Below are 26,529 nucleotides of genomic sequence, written 5' to 3' on the forward strand. Positions count from 1 at the left end.
CTAATTATTATAACGTTCTTTGAATATTATCTAATAGCATTCCCATGTTATTATAATTATTACATACGATTCTAGTATGTTTATAATAATATAATTACATAATATTCTTATATTTTTATAACAACAATATTCTATGATTATAATAATATAATGATATTCTTTTGTGTGTGTGGTACTGGAGATGGAACAGAGGGGCATTCTCTCTCTGAGCTACATCCCGGTCCCATTTTATTCTTTTTTTAAATTTTGAGACAGGGCCTCTCCAAGTTGCTGAGGCTGGCCACGAGTCTGTGGTCCTCCTGTCTCAGCTTCCCAAGTACTGAGATTATAGCGTGCACCACCATGCCCAGTTAATATTCTCATATTATTATTAATACCAATCAGAGCAGAGAGGAACAGAGAGCGTGGAGAATGGCCATTGGCTGCAAAACTCCCGAGAGCTGGACTCTTCCCAGGAGGAATCTAGCAGGAAGAATAAAGGGAAAGGCATCCCAGTAGAAGCCTTATGTTCTGAAGAGCGAAGGAGAGGAGGTGCAGGAGGCCTCACCCCACCACTCCTCTGCGTGGTTCGCTCCTCAGCATCCCCTTAGGACTCCTCGAAGCTTCTAGAACACGCTGTGCACGCTCCGGCCCCCGCCTGCCCTTCTCCCCTCCCAGGTAGCACCCTTCATAGCCCACTCACTAACTTCAGACCACACTGGACGACCTCCTCGCAGAAGCCTTCCCTGAGCGCCCAACTTAATACCACAGCTCCCTGCCACGCCATTTGAGACATCTCTTCTGCAACCTTCTCCATCTTTCCTGCAAAAAAATCCCATCAGATCTGAGATCCCACAGGAGCTTGGCCTCGACAGTACACACGAATATTTCTTTGGCGCTGAAAATAACAGAGTTGGAGAAGATTACGATAGCGTGGAGATGAAGCGGGACAGGCGTCGGGACAGAGGATTTGAGTTTTGTCCTTAAGACATCCCGTGTGGCAGGCGGCCTCACCTGTGCTATTTCAACATGGTCGTGGGGAAGGCTCACAAAGAGGTGTTACTGTCTTCCTCTCCACTCCATCTCCCGGGCTGGCCTCAGCACAGGATTGCTCCAGATTCTGTTTTTTTTTTTTCTTTTTTTTTTTCTTTAAAGCTGTGTGTGAGCCGGGCGTGGTGGCACATGTTTGTAATCCCCGCTCTTGGGAGGCTGAGACAGGAGGATCGCACAGGTTTGAAGCCAGCCTCAGCTATAGTGAGGCTCTCAGCAACTTAGTGAGACCCTGATTCCAAATAAAATATAATATAGGGATGGGAATGTAGCCCGGAGGTAGAAGGCTCCTGGGTTCCACTCCCAGTACCCTAAAAAAAAAAAAAAAGCCGTGTGTGCAAACCAGAGTGGGATTGGGGCTGCCGCAAGCCTGTGCCAGGTGGGGCCAAGAGCAAGTGGGAGCCCCATAAAGAGAGGCAGGTCAGGGGACAGTCACACCGCTGCCACCTGGGCAGCTGAACAGATCAGCCAGTTCCAAATGGAAAAATGGAAATACCAGCATGTGTACTCAGAGTCACACTGGGCCCCATTTACAGCACAGCGGAGCCTCTTGCCATGGTCAATGATGTCAATCCCGTGCGAGGGACACTTTGGTTGCCTGACTGTCGGTGCTGGGAGGCAACCTAGTGGTCCCACCCACCTGCAACACTCTTCTGGACTTCACAATGGACCCTCCCAGGAGAGGGCTCCAACATGCTTTGGTAAAGAAATTTTAACCTTGATACATTATTTTCCTCTGTTATGATTCTTTTTTTAAGTTTTTCCATTATTTCTCCCAGTACTCGTGGACTGTGAGACAGTTTTGAGAAATGCCAGTTGAACCACGTCTGCACTGCACACAGAAGAAAAGAGATGCCTGGGAAGTTCATTACCTGGCCAAGACTAACAGCCTTCCCCACCCCCAGCCCTTCCCTCCCTTGATGTTTCGCTCATGGCACAGGTCTTGGGTGCCCATTGTGCACAGGAACAGTAGCAGCGTTGATGGGGAGGTGGGAAGATGTCTCTGTGCCTCAGACCCTTAGAACGAAGGGGAGTCCACTGTGTCTGAGTCATGCACACCCAGGCCCCAATTACAGTGCGTTTTAAGGTGCCTGCCACACATGTAAAATATCAATATACACGTCAGCCAAAAGGGGGGAATTTAATTTTTCCAGGTGATTATGGGTTAAGCCAGAAAAATGACTTTCTACCTTTTTGTTGAGAATCATTTTAATGACGTGGATTTGCGTTCCACTTTAGAGACATCACTCCTTAAAACACACCCAGTGAGTGCCTGCTACTTGTCAGGGTACAGGGATGTGGAAGCTACGTTGGCGTGTAGACATGGTAGACCATGGATGGTTGAAGAGGCCATGTGTAATGGGAACCGATTTCAGGAGAATCCAAGATGCTGTTGTTACTTTCCACAATTCCCTTGATTGGGTCTGGTTTGATGTCATCTATCACTTGTCCCCTGTTAAAGTGGAAAGTCTTCATAGTTCTTTTCGGGTTGGCTATTTTTTTGTGTGGAATGAGTGATATATAGGGAAACGAGAAGCACTCATCAAACAGTTGGCTGATTAAGAAGCTGGATCTCACCATTCAGAAAAGCAACGTAGGTTTAACAAAGGCCTGCACGGAGGGGCTGCCGTACTATTCTCAAATGAGATAAAGAGTAACCAGGGGCTTAGAAGGAGTCAGATATCTTGGCAAATAAGTCTTGAAAGGACTTGATGATTTAAGATCTGACAAGCCACAAGAGTAGCACAGTTGGAGAACCCATTTATTCAGTTTTCTTCTTAAATATCTGCCCAATTTAGATGGCTTCCCAGGAGCTGAAAGTAAAGGTGAGAAAATTCTATCTGGGACTATAAATGTCAAATATTTCTTATCTACATGACCCTCTGTTCCTTTTCCCCAACCATTAGTTATGAAAATATCTTATATTACTCTTTCTCAAATTCAAATGGTTAATAAAGAATGAAATGTATTGGCTTATACTACAAATGCCATGTGAATTATAGAACTATCTTCTCATTTGCTCATTCATTCACTGACTAAACAATCCATTCATTCATATTTCAGTCAATATTTGAACACCAATAGTGCCACTCTTAAGAATTAGTGCAAACATCAGTAGACAAAATAGACCAAGATTCTTACTCTGCCCATAGTTAAGAGTCTATTAGAAAAGACAAACATAAATATGTTAAATACTAATATATTGCACATATAACATTCAATTCCTATTAAATAAAAAAGACAAAAGGCCACTTACTTTACAGCCTTTTCCAAATTTTAGGTCAAATTCTTCTCTGGTTACCTGAGCTTAGACTACCCTTTTTTGGAAACTTTCGTTGCTAACAATATATACCACCTGTTAGTATTTTCCTTTTTTAATCTGGTCCTGCTAGTTTAGTCTGATGTGAGATTCCTGAACAACATCAAGTTTGCATCAGATAAACATGTTATAATTTATTTTTCTACTTAATGACTCAAGTTGCGTTTCATCCCATACTTGGAGAAGAGACTTTTTCTTTAGTAGATAGATGGGTTGGAAAGATAGGATTAAGGGTAGTGTAACTTGCCTTTTAATTGTAACACATACTTGGGAAGATAATCTCAAGGAGTTCATTTCACACTTGTATTTTACAAATCTTAATTAGAGGGAAATATCTTGCCCAGCTACTGGGAAGTTCCTCAGAAGCTTCCTTATTGAGGTCCATGATAATTCTACTAAAATCCCAGACTACCACATGCTTTCAATGGATCCAAGTGTTGTATATCATGTTTCCATGGGGCCACAAAGAAACTAGCTTACTTTAAATTATCTGTGAAACTCTAGTCTAATTATTGGAGTGGGAAGAAGTGTCTAGCCCATGCCAAAGCAAGCCGTAAAGAAAGATGTTTCTCCTTATCAGACAGGAGGCTCCTATCACTAGGCAGGTGGGTTGCAGCGAGCGGGCACAGCTGACTGAGATTGTGGAGTTGGGGTGGTGGGCAACTCCCTGAACACCCAGGGGAGCATCTTGCTTTCTTTAGTAACTTAGATGGTGGGATAGAAAACTGGCTCTTTAAATTTTTGAGGACATTAGATTGGATAGGATGGTGAGTTACCTGGTAAATGGAATCAAGCGTAAAAGCAGTACATCTGGTGTGATGAAAGAAGATATTAAAAGGATGAAGTTCAGCTGGGAACTATCTATCACGGATGTAAAGCCACACTGCACTAGGACAAGAAGGGACAAGGACTGCCTTCATTAAAAGCACGGCTGAGAAAGATGGTGGGGCCCTAGTGGACCCCAAGCTGCATGCATTGCTAATGCAGAACTGCTTTTAGATATTTATTTTTTTGTATTTTTGCCCTCATTAAATTTAATGATAAATAAAGATTGACACAAACATGAATATACATGTAATAACAAAATATTTCATAATATATCTGAATAGGGAAGAGCAATGTGGCATATGGGAAAGGTGTGATAGGACTTTGTCATATACCAGAACAAGGGCTTTATGACCACAGTGTGCTCTCTCACAGCTAAAATTTGAGAAGGTTCAGAAAAGGATTAAAGACAAAGAGAGCAAATCTTAGAGTGCAAAGCGGAAGGGTGGGGTTACTGAACCTTGGAACAAACACCCAAAGAAATTCCTCTGCTGTCTTTGCCATCCCATGCTCCAAGAACTAAGCATGTGCTTTTTTCTGAAAGTCCAAAGGGACAGACACTTCTGTGGTGATAAAGGCTATGTAAACACGGATGGTTTTAAGTCCTTAATCAGTCTACTCCCATGAGAAACAGTTTGCTTGGAGCAGGAACCCAGGAGTCAAACGGAATTATAGTTTAAGTCATTGTGTTCTATTGCAGTGATGGCAAGAGATACAGATTCAGAAATGGTAGCCAGAGGTGTTCTAGGAGCTTCCGCTCAAAAGACCCACAAGCACTGGCTGCGAAGATGTGCTAGGTACCTGATTCCAGTGCAGCTGCCCTTCAAAAACAGATCATCTAGATCTCAGTAGGGATTTTGGTTTTATGTACATGGCTCTCATGGAAAAATAAAGACAGTTGGGTTTGGATGCTCCAAGATCTCAGAAAAGGAAGAGCCCAAGAAGTCCAAAGAAACCCAAAGTAAAGTTCTTTTTGTCTCCTCTAGTCCTTCATGGCCCAGGTGTTCTCTTATTGCAGCCTGGACCCACCTCTGTCTCTGTCTTCTAGAATTATTTATCAAACGCTTATTTGTTTTCTGAATGCAAAGCTCCTTAAGCCAACAGACGTGTTTTCAGCGACTGTCTGTTCAGCACCTGGGACAGCGCCCGGTGCATCAGAGAAGTTTGTCAAATGAATGAAATATTCTCAGAACACAAGTGTTCGTTAGCACAAAAATTCTGCTCTCTTATGGATTAAATTGCTTTTAATGAGCTAACCACTTACCAGTATTGTTTCTCTGGGGAAGTGTATTTCTCTCTCTGAGCAGCTGATTTATAAATGAACTATTGAGAATAATGCGTCTGTAGGTTGGAACCTGCCTATTGAAAATTGCATTCCAAAGCCAAAAATAAATTAACCTTTTTTTATTGTGTGTTCTTTCGCAGTACTAGCAATCATGGCCCTCGTCCATGGCAATCACTATATAAAACCCCATCAACACTATCTTGGAGAACTTGCCAATCGTTAGTGACCACTGGGTGGCATTTCCCCAGCTAGGGATTTTACATCCTTTGTCTCCTTCACTTCTCCTTCCAAAGCTTTTAGCAGCTGCTACCTCAGATCCAGAAGAAAAAACTGAGACAAGCAGCTGTATGATCTGGGTCGGTCACTACAGCCCTCTGGCACCTCAGCTGTCTAATTTATAAAATGGGGATAGAAGTGTTCACTGTCTGCTCGCGGTTGCTCTGATTAGAGTTATTACTTGTGAAGTGCTCAGGATGGGGCCTCATGAATACTGAGTCTCCAATAAATGTTAGCATTGCATCCTACAGGGAACCCGAGGTCTCCTCCCAAATCCATCTCACAGTAGCCCACACTGTTTCTAATAGGTGATTGATACGTGCTCTGAAGCCACAGGCTGCTACATGCACACCAGAGCGCACCACTGACCCTCCTTCTGGCCTCAGTACTTCCTACTTCTCTGAGATTCCGGGGCAGCCCTGTGAAAATACTTCTCACCATTGTGCAGACTGTCTGGCATATATCACCCCCAGCTCCGAAGACTGGGGCGACAGTTCCGTAATGTTGTCAAAAAGCCTCTTTTTAATGACTCGGGGAGTGAGAGGCAAGATGGTAATTCCAATTCGGGAGATCATGAAGTTCTAGGAAAAGGTAACGGGTGAAACGGTCGAGAGAAATAACTTCTGCCAACTGTGATTACCGGGGAATAAAACAGCTTTGCATACAGCAAGTGAAGAGCTGAATGGCATAGTCTCTTTCTGAGTTACCCTCATGCTGTGAGATCTTAGCATTCACTGATTTCTGTGTGTGTGTGTGTGTGTGTGTGTGTGTGTGTGTGTGTTGCTCCAGGATCTGAGGATCAGTCCATTTGCACCATAGCTGACCTCATGCTTACAAATACTACTATGGTTTGAATTTAAAATACCCTCAAAGCATTAAACTATGCAGCCATTTTTATAATGTAGACTTAGCTTTTGCGGCATGGCTGGGGACACTGTTTTCCCTGTCTGGGTGTTGCAACTTCACTTGTTTTTATTTCCCTGCTGCCATGAGCTGAGGAAAGCTTGCTCTCTCTCTCTCTCTCTCTCTCTCTCTCTCTCTCTCTCTCTCTCTCTCTCTCTCTCTCCTCCCCACCACTATGTCTTGAAGACCTGCAGCCCCGGCTCCTGCTTGGAAGCCGGTCTAACAGAGACTGAAATCTCCAGAACTGTAACCCAATAAAATTCTTCTTCCTCTAAGTTTTGCATGTCCGGTATTTGAGCCAGATGTGGTGGGAATGCTGGCTGAGACAAATGCTCACTGTATCCTGAAAACTGCACGTACAGTTGTCAGAGCACATGGGTATTCAAGGAATAAGCTATTCTGCCCATACTGTTTGGATTCCACATCATTCCGAGTTACAAATGACCCGGTGGTGACCTGCCCTGTCAGGGCTCACGTTATACCAGAGTGATGGTGTTCTGGGAGCATCTGTCTCATGCTGGGAGCCAGCCTTGGTCTGACTGCCTCCACCTGCACTGGAAGCCTTCTCAGCCTTCTGGAAGCAGCATCACAGGGTTGAAGCAACCTCTCTGGCAGCAGCCTCTTCTCATTAGCAACCTGGAGTCACTGCTGCTGCACTGAAGGCTGCATTGTTCTTCACCATTTGTTATTCAATTTGCATAACGAAGCAGGTTGAGAGCACCACCCTTTTCCTGTTCAGCAGCTCTGATTGGCAGAGAGAAAGGGATTGGTAGGTAATTGGCTACGATTAATTTGATGTACTTTTATAACAATAGAAGGGAAAGCAGCAAATTGTTCAGTGCTCAGAGTCACAGTGGCATCTGCGCCCTCTGTGGTTGTGTGCTCGTTTGCAGTGACAGGTGGGTGTGTCTTGTAAAAGATGCTCCAGAGAATAACCTTGTCTGTTCAAGTGCATTTTTTTTTCTGGGAGCAAGAAAAGGCACACTCCCCTGAGGTTCCTCTGCCCTGGAGGTCCTGGGCTGTAGTGCCTTTTATAACACACTGCTGCTAACCATCTTGTTCAATTTGTAGTTGAGGCTACTGGGAGACATCATTGGAAATCACAGCATTCTTTCTTCGGTACCAGGATAACACCCAGCTCGACATCTCTTTTGTACCCAATCCAAAAAAGGCTGAGTCCCAGCTGTCTCAGGGTCTGCTGGCAATAACTTTTGCAAAGAAAAACTTGACTGGCTTATACTTTACTCAGAACATGCTGTGGTGCCGGTGATAAGCTGGGATGTGTGTGAAAAGGTTTCACAGAATTAAGCATCTAGGAAATTTAATATCAAGGTGGTTTATAGCCTTAAGCTACCTAGGTCTTCTTGTCACAAGTACTTTGGAAACAGCAACTACACTTCTTGGTTTAGTTCTCCTCTAACTTAAGGATGGAAGGATAGAATTGGGTGCATTATTTTCCTCTCTAATTCTGTTCTCTATTTCTTTTCCCTTAAAGAGAATATTCCTCAGAGTGGAAACTATATTTTTAATAGCTGAATTAGCTACACTGGTTACTGCTTAGAAGAGAGAAAGCATGATGTCCAACAGTATCCAAAGGCTATTTGATTCGTTCATTCCATCAGCCCCCATTTAATAAGTAGCTTCAAAATGGGCAAGGCCTGTGTGTGTGCAAGTAAAGACAGGCCCTTGTTGGGAGTGCATCTAGACTAAAGTGAACGCAGTTCCTTTGAGGCTCCCGTGCTCTCCCAGCTGGACAATCCCTGATCTGAGCCCCAGAATCTCTCCCTTGAGAATCTGAGACACCAGGCCAGAAAAAGCATAATAATTATCCTCGTACGTAGTAGATGTGCATGAAATAGCTCAATTATACGGGCAGCAAATAATAGTCAGACTTAGCCTCAGGAATCCCAGTGGCTATCACCTAACCAAGAAATCAAGATTGGAGTGAAGCCAGGTCCAATAGGTGCTGCATTCTAGCTGTTACCTCCCCAACTTTCTGGGGAAATGCAGAGCAGAGGTGAGGGTCCAGAGGGCAGGAAGGGATTTCTCCAGAGGGTGGCACTACCGTGGTCTGCCATTGGCACCGGTAGGCCCAGCCTAGCATGTGTTCTTCTTCCAGACAAGTTTGTGGGTTTCATGATGATGCTCTGGTGAGAGCTCTGTTCTGCACCCCACAAGTGTAGCTGGTCTCTCCATTGCTCCCAGCAGCTTCTCATGTGAACCACAAACCTCCATACTCTCTCTGGTGTGGTTGCCTCATCCCAGCCAGGAAGCATTTTGGGGGGACTCTCTTAAAGCACCTCCCTCCATCCTGCCCTGCCCTTGGTGGCACAGCCCACCCACCAGCAGCAGCTCCAGCCAAGACCTCCCAGGTGTGGGTCAGATGCTGGCCCTTCCTCCATCTTAACCACAGGGGTGAATTGCAAGCAGGCTACTGGTCCCCACAAATGGCTCCACGGGGTTGTAACAAGTAGGGACAATGAGGAGCTCCACATCCCCCAATGTCTCCCCCAATGGTTTTCTCTTGCAACCTTCCTTTTATGTTTGGTTTTATGGCTACTTTTCTGATAACTCTGGGCAGGTGGGAGCTTTTGGCTCCTGTGTGCATTCATTCCCAAATGGTCGGATAGTGTCTCATCTAGTTTTAAAATGACTCCCCGTGTGATTTTTATATCAGCACTCTGCTGTGTGTGCACCCATGACAGAAAGAACTACTTGTACAGAGTAGTCCTGTGGCATTCACATGAGGGCCTGGGACCCCCTCTTCCTGCCTTCCTCTCTTCTGAAGGTCCGAGCTGCCTCTCCTGCAAGGGCGCGTGACTGCTTGCTTTCTTCTCCCCTCGCTGGTGGCTCTCAGGATCCTGTGGCTTGGGAGCCAGAGCACTTGCTTGCTCTGACCAAAAGCCCCCACTAGAATAAAACTAGGTTAAAATACCAGAGGAAAAGGTCTGGGACCATGTTGCTTATGGGGTGTAAGCAGAGATGTACGACCCAAAGCTGGAGACAAAATCTCAATACAGACCTGTAAACAAAATGGTTAGGTTTCCCCAGAGCCCAATTATCCCTTACACATGCCCAGCTATGCAGACAGGTCCCCAGAATATAAGGCACTTCACACCGTCCACGGAGAACCTTTTCCACCCTTGCTGCCTTGACAGCCAAGGTATTGAGAGGACGTCAAGGCTGAAATATGCACAGAAACCCAAAGCCCGCCTCGGCTGCAGTTCTCACTGTGAATACAATTCTGGCTTCTCCAAATCCTGATTCATTTTAGGCTTGATGCCTTTGGCCACATATAAATTTTCATGCTGCATTAATTTGTCTCAGAAGACTCAAACTTCGTTGCTCAAAAGCGAGACACTAATTCTCAATACACCCTCAACTCACAAGCCAAGATTTAGAGAGAATATAAAAACTTTAGTCTCCTTGGACTGAAACACTAATTTTTGGTTTTAATCAGAAAGAAAAGGATGTTGAAGAAGGCATTTATTTTCCTTTGGTATAGATAATCTTCAGAATGAAGGAGTTTGTCTTTAATAGCCAGATAAATGGATAGAGCTCTCTTCTCTATAGAGATCCAGAGACTATAAGTAGACTGGAAGTGCTTCAGGAAGCCCAAGACCCACTTACTCTTCCCAACCTTGGGAGAGGAGGCTTGATTGAGAGGCCCCAATGGAAGTCACAGATACATTCAAGGCTCCCTAGCCTCTCCCGCTTCAGGGACACCAGGCTGTGCGCTTTGAGTTTTGTTAACTCAATTGTTGCCTGTTGGGCCCATTTCAATTCAGTTCTGTCAGGGAAACTGTATGTTGATACTCATGTCCGTTTGCATAGTAACTGTTCTTAAAATCCCATAGCTCCAGGAAGCCACTGGTCATCCAGTATCTTGCGTGAGGGACACTTTTCTCTGGTGAGCTCTGCAGAGCAGATCTAGCCCAAGGTAAAGTTCTGAGGCTCTTCTTCCTTCTTCCCCATCCACCTCCTCCTCTCCCCTCCCCATTCCCTTCTTTTCTTGTCCTCTATCTCTCTTCCTCTTTTCTTCTCCTTCCTTCCTTGGTTTCATTTCATTGCATAAAAAAAGATACTTTACCAACATCTGCAGAATGGACAAAACCATCCTCTTTTTCTGGGTGAGAAAGATATACTTTCTGAGATCCACTTTGCAAAAGTTATGTTCTATGCACATAGGAAACTTGTGTTAATTATGAGTTCCTAATCACCTCATTATCTTGCTACACAGTTCTGGAAGATGGTTGGTGAGTGTGCATTTTTTTTGTAACAAAGAGGACATGTTTATCTATAAGAAGAGAAAGGACAAAGCCAGTTCTAGTGGTGCATGCTCGTAATCCCAGGACTTGGGAGGCTGAGACAGGAGGATTGCAGGTTCAAAGCCAGCCTTAGCTACTTAGTGAGGCTCTCAGCAATGTAGTGAGACCCTGCTTCCAAATTAAATATAAAATTAAATAGGGCTGGGGGTGCATCCCAGAGATAGAAAGTCCGTGGGTTTCATCTCCAGTACTGCGAGGGGGAGGAGGGGGGGGGGAGAAAGGACATTGTTTTTTCTTGGATAAGAAAAAGAGTTACCTATCTCTGATGATTAAATAGAGTTCCTTCAAGTTCTCTGATATGAACCACACAGAAAAATCCAGAATAGGAGAAGGAATAGTAAGATTTTTTCCCCAACAAAGAAATTTAAAAAATAATGAATTTACAGGAATGTGCCCTTTATCTCCTTTGACAATGGCATCACAAGAGACCTCATAGAAGGTTCTGGTAAAGTATGGACAAGAGTAACATACCAACTATTATGAGCAACTGGCCTAAATCAGGCCATCCCCAGGGAGGATGCAGTGGGCTTGGGTTTTGGGTATTTTTTTTATTGTGTCCTAAAATTAATAAAGAAGGCCGGGCGTGGTGGCGCAAGCTTATAATCCCCGTGCTTGGGAGGCGGAGACAGGAGGATCGCGCAGGTTCGAAGCCAGCCACGCTGGCGTAAGACACCCTGTTTCCAAATAAAACGTATAAAATAGGTCTGGGAATGTAGCCCGGAGGTAGAAGGGTTTCCAGGAACCCCAGTACCACCAAAAAATATATAAAAATAAAATTAATAAGAAGGAAGCCTCCTTCTGCCTGCAACACAGGTCCCCTTGAAAATCTCCTGCAAAGTGGATCAGGTCTTCTAGGGAAAAGAGGAGACATAATACATTTGATCCTACTATATGGAATACTCATTTTGGAAGGATGGGGCTGGCTGGTAGAAGAAGGGGACTCAGACAAGGAGGAGAAGCCCCAAATCTAAAGGATGTATCCAACTCTGAACACAAGTTACAGACATCCTGAGGCCCTGGTTAGGTTTCTGTGGCCATTGCAAATGGCCACAGACAGAAGCCAGTTCTCACTTAGCTCTGAAGACCATCGATTCCCAAATCTAGGTGTTAGCCAGGCTGTGCTCCTGCAGGGGCGCCTTTCGGCATCTGGCGGCTCCAGTGTTCCCTGTGCCAATCTCTCCAATCTCTGTTTCTGTCTCCAAATGGCCTCTGCTGTGTGTTATCTCATCTCTCAAATCTCTCTCTGCCCTTTTTTTTTTTATAAGAACACTTGTGAGCAGATTTAACCTCCACTCTGGTAATCCAGGATGATCTTACCTTGAGATCTTAATTATATCTGCAAAGACCCCATTTTCCAATTAAGAGCAACATTCACAGAATCTAAAGGTAATGGCATGGATGCGGATGTAGTTTCCAGGTGTCTTCTTCTTCTTCTTCTTCTTTTTTTTTTTTGTGGGTCTAGGGATGGAACCCAGGGGCATTTGACCTCTGAGCTACACCCCTGCCCTACTGTTTTTTTTTTTTTTTTGTAGTTTTTTGTTGTTGGTTTTTTTTTTTTTTTTTTTTTTTTTTTACTGGTACTGGGGTTCCTGGAAGCCCTTCTACCTCTGGCCTACACTCTCAGACCTATTTTTACATTTTTATTTGGAAACAGGGTCTCCTAAGTCAGCACGCGCGGCTGGCTTTGAACCTGCGCGATCCTCCTGTCTCTGCCTCCCAAGCGCGGGGATTACAAGCGTGCGCCACCACGCCCGGCCCGGGTGTCATCTTCTAACTCAGTACAGGCACAACAGGGGAGCAGAGCTCAGAGGTGAGGAATCCAATGTGAGGAGTCATGGAGTGTCAGAAAGCAAGTGGTCCTTCGATGGGTAGCACCAAAAAAAAAAAAAAAAGTGTCTCTGAAGCCTGCTGTGAGCCCTGGATTCAGCACTGACTCATCTTCAGTGTGGGATTGGGGAGTCACTGCTAAGTCCCACTGGTTGCTGAGTTGAGGTTAAGGACTTCTTGTCTCAGGCAAGTTGGATTCAGGAATTAGGCTCAAGGGTATCTGTTGTTGACATTGTAGACCCTTGCTTCAATAAAAGCAGAGAAGTGGTTGCTGATCCCAATGGGCAAACTTGGAGCAGGTTGAGACAGACCCAGGGATCTGTTCCGGATCCATCTGGGTGGTAGGCTCAGCACCTGGGCCAGCAATTCATTGAAAGGGTCCAACTGACTCTGCCAAACAAGAGAGAAAAGGGGCAAGTGTCCTGTCCTCCACACATATACACTCTGCACCCCATAAACTCTCAGGATTTGGGGACTTTTACTCTCCTACCACTTCCTGCAGACCTGCTCTTGTTTGGTACTTAGAAGAGGAGGAGTTGCCTGACAGTCCCAGAAAAGTCCCAGGCATCATCATACCCTTATATTTTTGCGCATGACCGCGACAGCCCAGGCTTGTTAGCCATGCCCATTTCCCCCTAGTAAGCTATTTTTAGTCCAGGCAATGCTTTGACCAGGATAGTCTGAGACAGGACCAGCATCTGACAGATTGGGTTTGAGGCTAGAGGTCTCTTGCTGGCTCTCAGCCTAAAGTTAATAGGGCAGGGAAAATACATTTGTACGGTGCAAAGCAGGGCCCCATTTCCTCACAAATGCTCCACTATAATCCAGGCACTGCAGGAGAGGGTGGTTTAAATATACATATCACCGGACTGGTTTTCTTTGGGGATATTCATTTGCTTGTTGACTTAAAAGTCATACCCTGGATCTCTTAGTTCACCATATGTTGCTATAACGGCGTACCAGAGGTTGGATAATTTATAAAGGAAAGAAATTTATTTCTCACGGTTCTGGAGGCTGGCGAGCCCACAGGCATGGCACAAGCATCTGGCCAGAGCCCTCCAGCTGCAGTGAAACACAGCGAGGAGAGTGAGAACCCAGAACAGAGGGAGCCAAGCTCACTTGCACAGGAAAGCCACACCCTTGCAATAACCGACCCATGTCTGAGACGGTGACTTCAATCCCCTCACTGTTACCCTGCAATTTAACTCCAACATGGATTCTGGAGGTTCACAAGTCGTAGCACCTGCCTATATCCCCAAAGGACAGAGGGTTATGTCTAGCCAAAGGAGGTTTCTCAGAAGCCCAGAGTAACTCCGATTTAGAAAAGACATGGGGTCCTCATTCAGGGTCATGCTGCCGTCTCCACTCTACTTCCAATGCAGTAGACAAAGGCAGCTGCCTTCTTTGAACCGAGGAGAGTGTGTTGACATTGAAAAGTCAACAAAGAACTACAAAATCTAATTCAAGTGTCACCATGGTGGTCCAGATGTGTGCAGTAGGATGTCATCAGATGTCCCTGAGAGCCCAGGGAGCAGAAAGCCAGCCTCAGTGGCTACAGCTGCCTCTGTACCCTGTAGAGTTCCTCCACCGATCCCATTCCAAGCCTGCAGACTCCACAACTGACCCTTCTCCTTCCTGGCACTGCCCAACGAGGGACAGGTCAGGGTCACTCTGAGACCAGGCTACAGCCAATTTCAAAGCCATTAGCCCTGCATGTGTCCTGGAAATCACCGTTATTATTTATTTAAAGTAATGCTGCTAAAAGACTTGTCAAATAAAGCACAAATGCTAGAATACTGTCTAATTATTATGGTTCAATTAATTACATAGTTTACTTTTTTGTGTGGCACTGGGGAGGAAACCCAGGGCATTTTACCTCTGAGCTATACCCCCAGCTCTATTTATTTATTTATTTATTTATTTATTTATTTATTTATTTATTTATTTATTTATTTTTGGTGGTACTGGGGTTCCTGGAAACCCTTCTACTTCCAGGCTACACTCCCAGACCTATTTTTTATTTGGAAACAGGGTCTCTTAAGCCAGTGAGGCTGGCTTCGAACCAGCACGATCCTCCTGTCTCCGCCTCCCAAGCACAAGGATTACAAGCGTGTGCGCCACCACGCCCGGCTTTTATTCTTTATTTTGAAACAGGGTCTCATTGAGTTGCAAAGGCCTCACTAAATAGCTGAGGCTGGCCATGAATCCATGATCCTCCTGTCTCAGCCTCCCAAATGCGGGGACTACAAGCATGCACAGTTTACTTTTTCTTTTGTGGTACTGGGGATGAAACTCAGGGATATTATAGCTCTAAGTGACACCCTGGCCCTATTTTTCTATTTTTTAATTCTTTATTTTGAAACAGGGTCTCACTGAGTTGCCAAGGGCCTCACTAAGTAGCTGAGGCTGACTGCAAACTGCGATCCTCCTGTCTCAGCCTCCCAAATGCTGGGATTACAAGCATGTACCACCATGCCCAGCTCATAGCTTCCTTTTAACACAGGAAAAGAAACTAACTTGTTAAACTTTGGTAAGGTAGAGAGGTAAGTAGAAAGATGGGTGATTACCTGGAAAAAAGAAAAACCAGTGGGATCTAAATAGGGTGGTACAATAGTTAGGGGGTTGGCAGTAGCCAGAAACATTGTGAGGTCGAATTACTTAACCTCTAAGCTTCAGCTGCTTCATGGACAAATAAAGAAATTAACAGCACTATTAAATAAGGTAACTTGTGTAATGGATTCAGCATTATGCCTGGCTTATAAACGTGGAAAATGTTAACTGACATATCTTAGTTGGGGTTGCCTTAATAATAATAATAATAACAACAATGAGAATCTTTATTATTAGTAGTAATAGTAGTGGCAGTATAGTGTGCCCTGAGAAGGATTAGTTTAAGTAGAAATAAAATAATCGTTAAATGAGAGGGGAAGGAATTAAATAAGAGAGTAGGGGCGGGGGCGTTGGTTCTACTCATTAGCTTATGTCACGACTTTGCCTGGAATTAACTAGAAGAGAAAGATCTGGGCGGAACGACTTCAGAGTTAAACACACCTTGCTTGGCTTGGTCACTTGCAATAATGTGACTTTAGGAACTTCTAAACTTCTTAGACTCTTGGTAAAATGGGGAAAAGCATATCTGTATGAAGCTTATACACACAACATTAAGTGTGGCAAGGATGATGTACCTAAGGCCATCACGTCTGTCCCCCTTCTTCACCCGGCCAAGCCCTCTTCCCTTTGTGCTATGGCTGGCAGGCTGTAAGTGGGAAGCCATCTCAAGAGGTGACGAAGAGGAGATCCGGCACAGCAGAGTCTCTGTTCAGAGGAGAAAGATGGCGCTAACCTCCTTACACCCTCCCGACACTGGACCTGCATCCTCGTTTACTTATTTATGGCCTATAATTTGCTGTAATGAGCTATCATAAAGTAGAAGTCATCCAGTAAAAAGTAACACAAAAACAAGCGTTCATCAAAACTTAACTCTGGGCATTCTGATTTTGTGCCTTAACAAAAATGAAATCTCAGTTTCATTTACAAAAAAAAAAAAATTTAAAGGCAGTTTTTTGAAGCTATACATCTAATGGCTACGAACATCTTCTGATCATCACTCCAAGATATTTATCATTTGATTTGAATTATAAAGAGGAGAAGACACCCGTGATAGTCATATCAAATATTGGAACCCTTTTCATTGTAAATGCTAACTTTCCTTGATGTTAATGCAATTGCATTAAAGAGTCTTCAAAGTCATCTCATTTTTATTCTCAATGTTATTGCTTTACTGCCTGTATTATTTTTCCTTCTCTATTTTTTAATTTTTTTATTGGTGCATTGTAGTCATACATCTTAATGGAGTATAAGATGGTAGAGGCATGCGTGCACATATCTCTCATTTAGCCCCTCCCCAACTCCCACCCTATTCTCTCCCCCGATTCCTTCTCACGTTTGACTTAGTGATGGACTTTGATATGTGTGTGGATGTAAATCATGTACATTAGGAAATTTCTCTCTCTTCTCCTCCCACCCCTCCCCTCCTCAGTTAGGTTGCCTTATTTGCTCATCCATGGTTTCTCCGCTGTGCTGAGATTTGCCAGTCACAGAAAGTAAGAAATCAGATATTCTCCCTAATATTTGGAAGCTGGGGAGAAAAAAAAGTCATAGGAGGAACTCTAGACAAAAGAGGAGAGACCATTTTTCCTTTTCTAAATTCAGAGAATACACATTCTCTCATGCATTACCATGCCAGTCCCAAGACTTTTCTTTCTTTAGGTGTTTTGAAGTAAAACAGATACGAATTTTGACATTTTAAGTATACTTTCAAAATAATCTCCCTGTGATTTATGTAACTGTTCCTGACACTAATATGCAGTTATATGTCATTAGTTACTTAAGTGTTTTCTATAATTATGTAAATTATGTTGACACTTTCTGGTAGGATGCTTACACTTTACTATTTTGTCATTTGCAAAGTTCTGAAATACATCAGATAACCATTTTCAAATTATACAGCTATTAAAGGGCTTTTGCTGTCTGTGCCTATAATACTGAGTCTATTATGGGCACAGTAACATACGTGCATCCTCCTACCTCTTCCTCATAGACTTAAAAATCTTAGTTACGACCAAGTTGTGGTCACTGACCTTATAAAACTCATGTTCAGAGAGAGGGCCCAGGTGTAGGGCTATTGATTACTACAACGGAATGAGGAAGACACGGGTTCTAATAAATTTCCACGGCAGAGGAGATGGTTACTAGCTGCCCAGATGGGCCCACGAAAGCATTACAAATGAAATGGCCTCTGATCTGAGCCTTGAAGTTTCGGTAGGAGTTAGCGGAGTGAGAATTGGGAAGAATAACCTCCTGGGAAGATGCACAGGGAGAGGTATGGTCAGGGAGAAGGAGGCACTGAGGGTGGCTATGATGCAGGATGCAGGGACCTAAGACACGAGAGAGCTGGGCTGTACTGCGAATCCCTTATGAAGACCTTGAAGGCCACCCCAGGGCAGGAAAATAACCAGACACAGATGTCGCTATCACATAAAAGGATTGACAGAATGCTTTCCCTAATATGTGAGAGCTAGGGAGAAATGGGTCATAGGAGGAACTCTAGATGAAAACAGAAATCCTATAGAGGGGCAAACAAGACAACCTAAAGGAGGAGAAAGGAGGGGGGAGGAAGGAAAATCTCTAAAACACACAATGTACTTAAACATATCGAAGTCAACCACTAAGCCAAGCAAGAGAGGGAGGGACGGGGAGGGAATGGGGTGGGCATTGGGTAGGGGTTAAATCAGTGTTGTGTACATGTGTGTACACTCAAGTTTTTTACCCCAATATGATGTATGAATATAATGCACCAATAAAAAATAAAAAAAAAAGGATTGACAGGGTCTAACTTTCCAGAACATTACAAAACAACACGGAGGACAGACAAATGTGCGTCCTCTTTGGTATCAGCAGCCTGGGATGATGAGTTCTTTTAGTCCCACTGAAGGGAAGACAATCTCCCTCCATTCCACTCATACTTATTTCAAGTAGAAATGCATCCAGTTGTTGCTGAATGGTCCATGCGGGGATGAGAAAGATAAATCCAGTGTCCTAAGCAATTTTCAGAGATACTGTTCTTTTTCACTTTTCCACAATTTGCTGACATGTTTGGGGTTTTATCCCAGGGAAACCCAACCACTGTGAGATAGTATTACCTACTAGCCTAAAGACACATCTGTCTACAGCTTCATCTTAGCAAAGGGTTTGAAAATACACAGCTCCTAAATATTAAGGAAGCAAAGCGTAGACAATTCGTTCTAAGTGAAAGGCTCCAGAATTGTTTGGGCCACGAGCTTCACAGACACTCCAAGGCCTCTCTGATCACTAGTCTTGGACCGTTCCAGTCATCGTCTCTTTAGAGGACATATCTCCCACGAACACTGAAATACTTCAGGCAGACCTAGAGAGTCAGATGCATTTGGAACACATCCGTACATCCTTGTCCAGAAAAGATGGAAACCCACAGACACTTCCCTTCCCTTCTCTTCACTGCACGGTTCCACAGAGGCCTGGAATTGCGTTGGGGACAACCCAGTTATCAGCACCACACAGGGGTGATCATCAAGTTAAATAGAAGTTACTTCTCTCCAAGATACAATGAGAACAACCCTCCTGCTCAGCCCTGGGAACACAGGAGTGTGTAGAAGAACAAAAGGAAAACCCACAGCCAAGCACCACTGGGAAGAAAATGAGGCCAAAATGCTCCCATCACCTCAGTGTGGGCACACAGGGGCGGCCCTCTAATAACACACCCAACAGGCAGCCCTGAGCTAACAGGCCACCTAACCGCATCCAACAAGAGGTGCCAGGCCTCACAAAGCCACGAACATGCCAAACCCCTTATTTACAGCCCAGGGTGTGCTTGGGACAACCTTTTACAAATCCGGAGGCCACGTGAAGCTCTATTATTTCCGTAGGGAGACTCATTTCTGCTCCCATGTCCCAATTTAAGAAAACCTAAGAAAGAACGATTGATTCTAAAGATTCAGAAAATTAACAGGTACTTGAAAACTTTGCGTAGGGCCCACATTCAGAGCGAGGGAAAGAATGAAGATGTCTTACCTTTTTGTCGCTCAGCCCAGAGACCTGGTCCACGTATTCCTCTTGGATCATGAAGGCTGCTAAGTTGGCAGTGTAGCTGGCCAGGAAAATGACAGCAAAGAAGGCCCACACCGACACCATGATCTTGGAAGTGGTCCCCTTTGGGTTCTGCACGGGTACGGAGTTGTTGAACACCAGACCCCACAGTAACCAAATGGCTTTGCCGATGGTGAAGGATGGACCGCCCGGCTCTGGCAGGACAGAGAGAGGAGGACAGGAAATTATGCCAGATTTTTGTTGTTATTTCAACTTGGACTTACACAAATCTGAAAAGTTCCTGTTTAGAGCAGGAGCCTTTCAATGAAGACTGAACGTGTGTGTGTGTGTGTGTGTGTGTGTGTGTGTGTGTGTGTGTGCATGTATGTATTTGCATGCACATTGTTACTAGGAATTGAGGACTGAGGCCAGGGGCTTTCTATCACTGAGCTCCACCACTTCTGTTTTATATTTTATTAGGAACAGGGTCTCACTAAGTTACCAGGCACTGGCCTCAAGCCTGTGATTCTCCTATCTTAGCCTCCCAAGTACTGAGATTACTGGTATATGCCACCATATCCGTGGTCCCTTTTAAATATGGCTTTATAATTCGAGAGCCTGTGTCTTTCTTTCCCTGAGAGCCTAAGGAAGACAGAAGAGAGGTTCTTGGGGAAAAAAAGCCAAACAAACAGAGCCCTAGGGTACGTGGGGATCTTTCTCCAACTAATACTCATCTGGCCTCCACATAGAAGACCGTTATGATCCTGTGAAATCTGAATAAAATGGCCAGCTAGGCCCCTATGGTAACTCTTGGATGGTAATTTTCATCCCCCCCCCAACTTTTACATGATATCTACCAAGGGTGCATTTAATCTTCCAAAACGTAAGCAATAATTATATAAGGTCTTCTATTAATGTCATAAACCTCCTCCAAGTCCATTCGTGCAGATGCTGGATGTCCCCCCCTTTTTTTGTATTAGGGATTGAACCCAGGAACTTTCTACTTCTGAGTGACACTCTCGGGCCTTTTTTACTTTTTGTTTTGAAACAGGGTCTCATTAGGTTGCTGAGTCTCACTGAGTCGCTAAAGCTGGCCTTGAACCCGTGACCCTCCTTTCTCAGCCTCCCACGCACTAGGATTACAGGTGTGTGCCACCATGCCCAGCACTGGATGCCGTTGAATGCATGTATTGCTGGTTATCTTTTATCACCTGGAAGTGTTTATGTGTAAGTGGTAGGAGGCCTGGGCCACATTTCAACTGATCGCCTACAGCAGTAGCTTCTGTGTAAGAGTGTATCAGGAAACCCAGCGGAGAAGTCATCACTCCCAGCCTGGCCACAGGCGTCTGAGAGCAGGAAGAGGCTGTCTTGGACTTTTGCTTCCCTCCGCCTGATCTTTCCACAAGACAGTGCCAGGGCTCCTGCCCATAAACGCATCGGGACCTCGCTGCCAGCTCTGCCTGCCGAAGTCAAAGTCTTGCCTGATGCCTGGGTCTCCGTTCAGCTCCTCCACTGCAGAAGCAGACATCTGTCTGCACGGTTTTGCAGCATATTAACATGGGTCTTAGGATGTTTCCCGTGATCCTAGCAGCATCTGCTCCGCCTGCTGAGTCTTCAGGGACTGCACAGGTCGAACCTGATAGCTAACTGCGCATGCACATCTGTGCACGTGGACCCTCTTTATTGCAACAGATGTGTCACTAGAAAGCCATTTACAAAACCCGATTTTGTAGCCCTTGAAGTGCCCCAAGAAGACTTGACATTTAGAGAGGCATTATGTTGAATTCCCTTGTGAAGATAAACAGCCTATGATAAAGTGAGTTGTCCTAAACCCTTTCTCTAAATTTTACAGATTTGTACCTGCAGGTTGTTCTCAAGGGTGAGAGGACAGTGCACACTAACATTAGTGCTTGAAGTTGTTGACCTCTGTCCACACTCATGTGGTGGTTCTCAGAGGTCACCCCTCCTGCTGGTGCCCCTGGGGCTGGGATACGGGTCATGGCTTCTGCGTGATGCTTTAGCACACGTGGGAAGCTACTGCCTGGACCACAAAGTGCAGACGCCAAGATTTCCACTCCAGAATACGCAGACCAGGTAAAAAGTCAGATCTTCACGTGGAATGGCACAGATAAACTGAATTTGAAAGAATAAGGGAAGACTTTTTTTTTTTTTTTGGTACTTGGGATGGATCCAGAGGCATTCTAACTCTGAGCTATACCCCTAGCCCTATTTTTTTATTCTTTATTTTTGAAACAGGGTCTCAGTGAACTGCAAAGAGCCTTACTAAGTAACTGACACGGTGAACTGTGATCCTCCTGTCTCAGCCTCCTAAATGTTGGGATTACAAGAGTGTACCGCCACGCCAAAGAAAGATTTTATAAATTATTATTGCCTGGAACTCACCTCCAGAGATTTTTATTCAGTCAGTGTGGGTTTGGTATTCTAATATGAAATCAAGGTAGAAAACCATTATTTTGAAACATGAGTGGTTAAGGCCGTACCCTAGTCTTAGTGAGTCAGAAAATGAGGTCCAAACACTGTTGTCTTTTTCATTTTGTTTTAGTTTTCCTTTGGTACTGGTGATTGAGCCCAAGGGCTTCCTACCTCTGAGCTACACCCACACTCCACCTTCAATCCCAGCTTTCTTTTAAAACTTTAAGACAGAGTCTTGCTAAGTTGATGAGGGTCTCACTAGGTTACTGTGGTTGGCCTCAAATCTGTAATACTCCTGTTTCAGCCTTCCAAATACTGTAATCCCAAATGCTGGGATTACAAACGTGTGGTACCATGCCAGGCTCACCTTTATTTTTAAAGTGCCCCATAGATAATCCTTATTAGGAGTCAGGGTTGAGAATCTTTCCTCTTGAAAGTATAACTCCAGGATAGAACTCACAGTCTAGAAGGGTAAGACTCAGAGGACATAGAATGTTTCTTAATCTTGGGGTTCTAGAAGAGCTGTTCTTAGATATACCATAGCTCCCCTCAGAAATCTAATGAATTCCTAAAAAGTGTTATAAATATCTTAAACATATGGATATCCCTCATGTCCCTGGGTTTATCTACCCAGAAAGCTGGATCTTCCACCCATAGTAGCTTCAGGATAGAATTGGTCTCCCCCAATTTTTTTTTTTTATACTGGAGATTGAACCCAGGATATTCTGTCTCCAAGCTATACCCCCAGCCATTTAAAAACAATTAAAAAAATTTTTTTGAAAGAGGGTCTTGCTAAATTGCTGAGGCTGGCCTCAAACCTGTGATCCTTCTGCCTTGGTCTTCCAAGTACTGGTCTCCCCTATTTTATTTTAAATATTCAACTCCTATTCCCCTGGCTAGGAAAGCTGACCCAGGGGCATATGATTTAGAGATTTTTGTACAGTAGAGGCCTTCGGCTCTAAGAAACTCCACCAGCACCATCCACCCTCACAGACCTTGGGAAAATCTATTTTTTTTATTTTTTTTATTCTTAAATAAGGTGTGTACACTCCACCTTGCTAGTCGATCTGTTCGGCAGACTACCCACAGCCTAAGGTTATCAAAGGAGTTTCTGTGGCGTGTTTACACAGCCCATTTCTACTCTGGGTCTTTTCCTTTTCTTTGTCTAGGGGACAGCTGGGCTCGGGGCTGGCATGAACCAACAGGGGATTAAACATAGAGATTCAAACATCTTGACTGGGGTACTTCTAAAGAGTCACCAGCTTGGTGTCCTAGAAGACCGAGGATGGATTTGTTTATTTATGTCTTTATTTCAGAATTTTATGGGTCCAATAGGATTACGTAGTGTAGTGCCGGGTAGACTGATCCATTTCTGCCTGCACACAGCATCTCTTGGTGCGGTGTCCTCCTCAGCCTATCCTGGTCCTGCCGGTCCCTCCTCCTCCCTATGCACTTACTGAGGTCGTTAGCGATTCCGTCACGTGTGGCCGTGCTATTATTTTGCCTGTTTCCTGTCTCAAGCCTGCTTTTTCCCCACTTCTTTTCTCTCCCCTGACTCCCTCCTGCCATTCTTTGGTCTCACTCTCTATTATTACCAAGTCCTTTTCCTCTCGTATTTTCTGTACAGCTCGACATGCGATATGAGAGAGCGCGTAGAACCCTCGACGTTCCGAGGCTGGCTGGTCCCACTTAGCGTCATGTTCTCTGGTTCTACCCATTTTCCCGCAAATGATAATTTTGTTCTACTTTATGGCCGAATAAAAGGCCATTGTGTAAATACCACTTTTTCTTTATTCGTTCACCTGTTGACGGATGCCTAGGTTGGTTTCCTAATTTGCCTACTGTGAATTGGTCTGCTATTGGCATGGCGCTGCGCGGATCACTCTAGTCATCTAACTTTAATTCTTCTGGAAAGATGCCGAGGAGTGGTCCAGCCAGGTCCCGTGGTGTTTCCATTCCTAGTGTTTTGAGGAACTGGAGGAATTTTTTTCCCCTCCAAATGGATAAATTAAGGGGAAGGCAGGTAATTGATGTGGGGTACGGAGGCTTGGAATTGCAAGCCCCCAAATTGCAGGAATGCGACGGTTGTCGCGGGCCTTACCTCTGCCATCGGCGAGGCACCTGTTATAACCCACGGGGCTGAAGTATTCAAAGACAAAGACGGCCACGGCAGAGACGATAAGCAGCATGACGAACATCATCACCCACACGTCAGCGCTGAAGGGCTCTGGAAGGAGAAGGATGCTCAGTTGGGGAGAAATCAGAAGTGCCTGAGCAAACCCATCCCCGGGATGGGCACGTCAAGGTTGTTCTCCTTCAGATTCACAAAGGAGACAGCCTCCTGTTCTTGAATCTTTCGGGGTTTGTGGAGACTATTCCTGCCTCTCTTGGATCGATATCTGGGCCTCTCAGTAAAAGGTGCAATTGGAAGAGATACTATACGGGTACAGTTGAATCATATTGGACTAACTTGGTTTACATTCTCCTCTGTATGGCCTCACCACAAAGTGCAGGCCCCTCAAATCCTTCTTCCCCAATGCCTTTGAGGCTTTCAGACAGATCAGTTCTCAACAGACTTAGCTACGATTTCAGAGTTGAATTGGTTCGGTAATAATTATGTGCAATGAATAACAATCCCTTCTACCCCTTTATATCACTTCTCTTCAATTTCCCAGTCTAGATTTACTTTTCAACCTACTTTGATGTGATATATTTCATTAGGCACCATTAGGATATGAGAATATAAGTCAATGTTTAAAAAAAAGTCCATTCACATTGAATATCCATCTCTGTAACAGAGATAATTTAACAGGTGACAAGGGAATGTTCATAAGTTGTGATGTATAAACCATTTTATCTCTTATATTACTAGGTGATAGGTTGGTGGGACAAGACCAGGCAAGATAGCCATGTTTTCTTTAGTCTCTTTAATCATTTCTGTGTGTCCCTTCCAGCTGAGCTAAGTCTCTCTGGCTTGGGGGTGTCCAGGAACTGAATACAGTGTCACAGAGGCCATCTCTCTGAAGGCTTATTTCCAAAGGTTCAGTCGAATCACTATTGGGTCACATCATGCAATGTTTCCTCAATTGTGTCTCAAAATAGTTCTGGCCTTTTTAGCTATCACCTCACCTTGTAAACTCCTAACTAAAGGAATTAACATGCTGTTTTCCCCATCTTCTAAATCGTTAATCAAGATGAAGTTGAGCATGGGAAAGATATGCCTGAAAATTAGAAAATATATGCCTTCCCTGGAAACCGACTTTACTATTGAACTTCGGAAAGAATTACAAATGTCTGGTCACTTAATCAATTTTAAAAGAACCTTGATAAAGGCTCAGAGCTTGGCATGCCAACTGAGAAACACAAAATCTTTCAGTGGCAGCCAACCATAGAAAGGACAGTTCAGAGCCTGTATTTGGTGGTATGGAGAAAACCGTCCCCACCCTCCTTGACAGATTACAATCCTACCCTGATTTCAGTATTTTTCTAAGACTGGAGAAAAATATGAGCAAAAGTATCATCTCTGGGTTTTCTTCACCTCCATTAAGCCCAGGACAATTTTCCATACACCAAATAGAGTAAACATGTGGATGGGTCTTTAGGACTATGAAGCCCCTGCACTGTATTATGTGGTGAAAGGGCTCCTAATCCTTTTAATGGCCTTTCCATGATGAGAGCTCCTCTTTTACAGAGGAGTAAACTAAGACTGAGAGGTAAAGTCTTTTCCAAGTTCACACACTGAAAGTGAGAGAAATTGTTTATGAACTGAACCCTCTGAGGCTGGAACCCTGTGGTTTTCTATTGTTTTGTGTTACTTCTTTTTTTTTTTTTAATCTCTACCTACTCCACTGGTTTCTGGGTTAGGAGTAGAATTCTGAGATGGTCCAAAGTGGACTAGAACACAGGCTCTGAAGTCTACATTAACTGAACTTGATTGATTGATTGATTAATTTTTTAGTGCTAGGGATTGAACCTAGGAGCATTCCACCTCCACGCTATACCCCCAACCCTATTTTTTTAAACAGGATCTTGCTAAATTGCTGACAGTATTGCTAAGTTTCCAAGACTGGCTTGAAGCCCACAATCCTTCTGTCTCAGCCTCCCAAGTACTTGGACTCCAGAAGCTGTGGAAAATGGTTTAACCTGAGTCTACTTACCAGGCCATAAAATGGGTATAATTACATTATTAGTGAGCTTATATAAAATGGGTATAATCACATTACCAGTGATCTAATATGCATAATAATGCCTGATTCGTGACATTTGAGGTACTCAAAGACTGTTTGCTTTCCTTATCCTTGTAACTAACTCCTTCTTGGTCCCAAACACATAAAATCACACTCAGCCTAGTTTTTCTTGGCATTTTAGAGTTCATCGCTCTGTAGTTTAGAAGTTATGGTTAGTGCTAAACTGACAGGGCTGGAATTAGAACGGACTTTGTATCTCTTAATGTTCCAATCTCCCTCTAAAGAAAAATGCAAATAAATTGTATCCAGCAGCTATGAGGATTAATGCATACAGGGTGTGCTATCTAATAACATTTCACATAAAATTGGCAGGATTAGAATTTGCTTCATTATGAATAAGAAGATTAGCCAAGAAACTTAAGTAATTGGTAGAGAAATTCTATGGGACCTGTAACTGCACTTAGCGGTACATTAATTGAATTAATTCCTTGT

The 26,529-nt window shown here is 44.1% G+C and overlaps 1 protein-coding gene across 1 annotated transcript in view; it reads right to left on the reverse strand.

The window, feature by feature from the left end:
- Positions 1-26,529, reverse strand: part of GRIN2B (glutamate ionotropic receptor NMDA type subunit 2B) — a gene marked incomplete at both ends in the record, with an annotated part of 310,803 nt that overhangs the window by 20,510 nt on the left and 263,764 nt on the right. The window contains 2 exons of the mRNA XM_080705698.1: positions 19,403-19,632; positions 23,952-24,077. Of these exons, the coding sequence (XP_080561824.1) occupies positions 19,403-19,632; positions 23,952-24,077 (356 nt within the window). The remainder of the gene's footprint in view (positions 1-19,402; positions 19,633-23,951; positions 24,078-26,529) is intronic.

Source organism: Muscardinus avellanarius, assembly GCF_963383645.1.
Source record: "Muscardinus avellanarius genome assembly, chromosome: 11".
Taxonomy (NCBI): Eukaryota; Metazoa; Chordata; class Mammalia; order Rodentia; family Gliridae; genus Muscardinus; species Muscardinus avellanarius.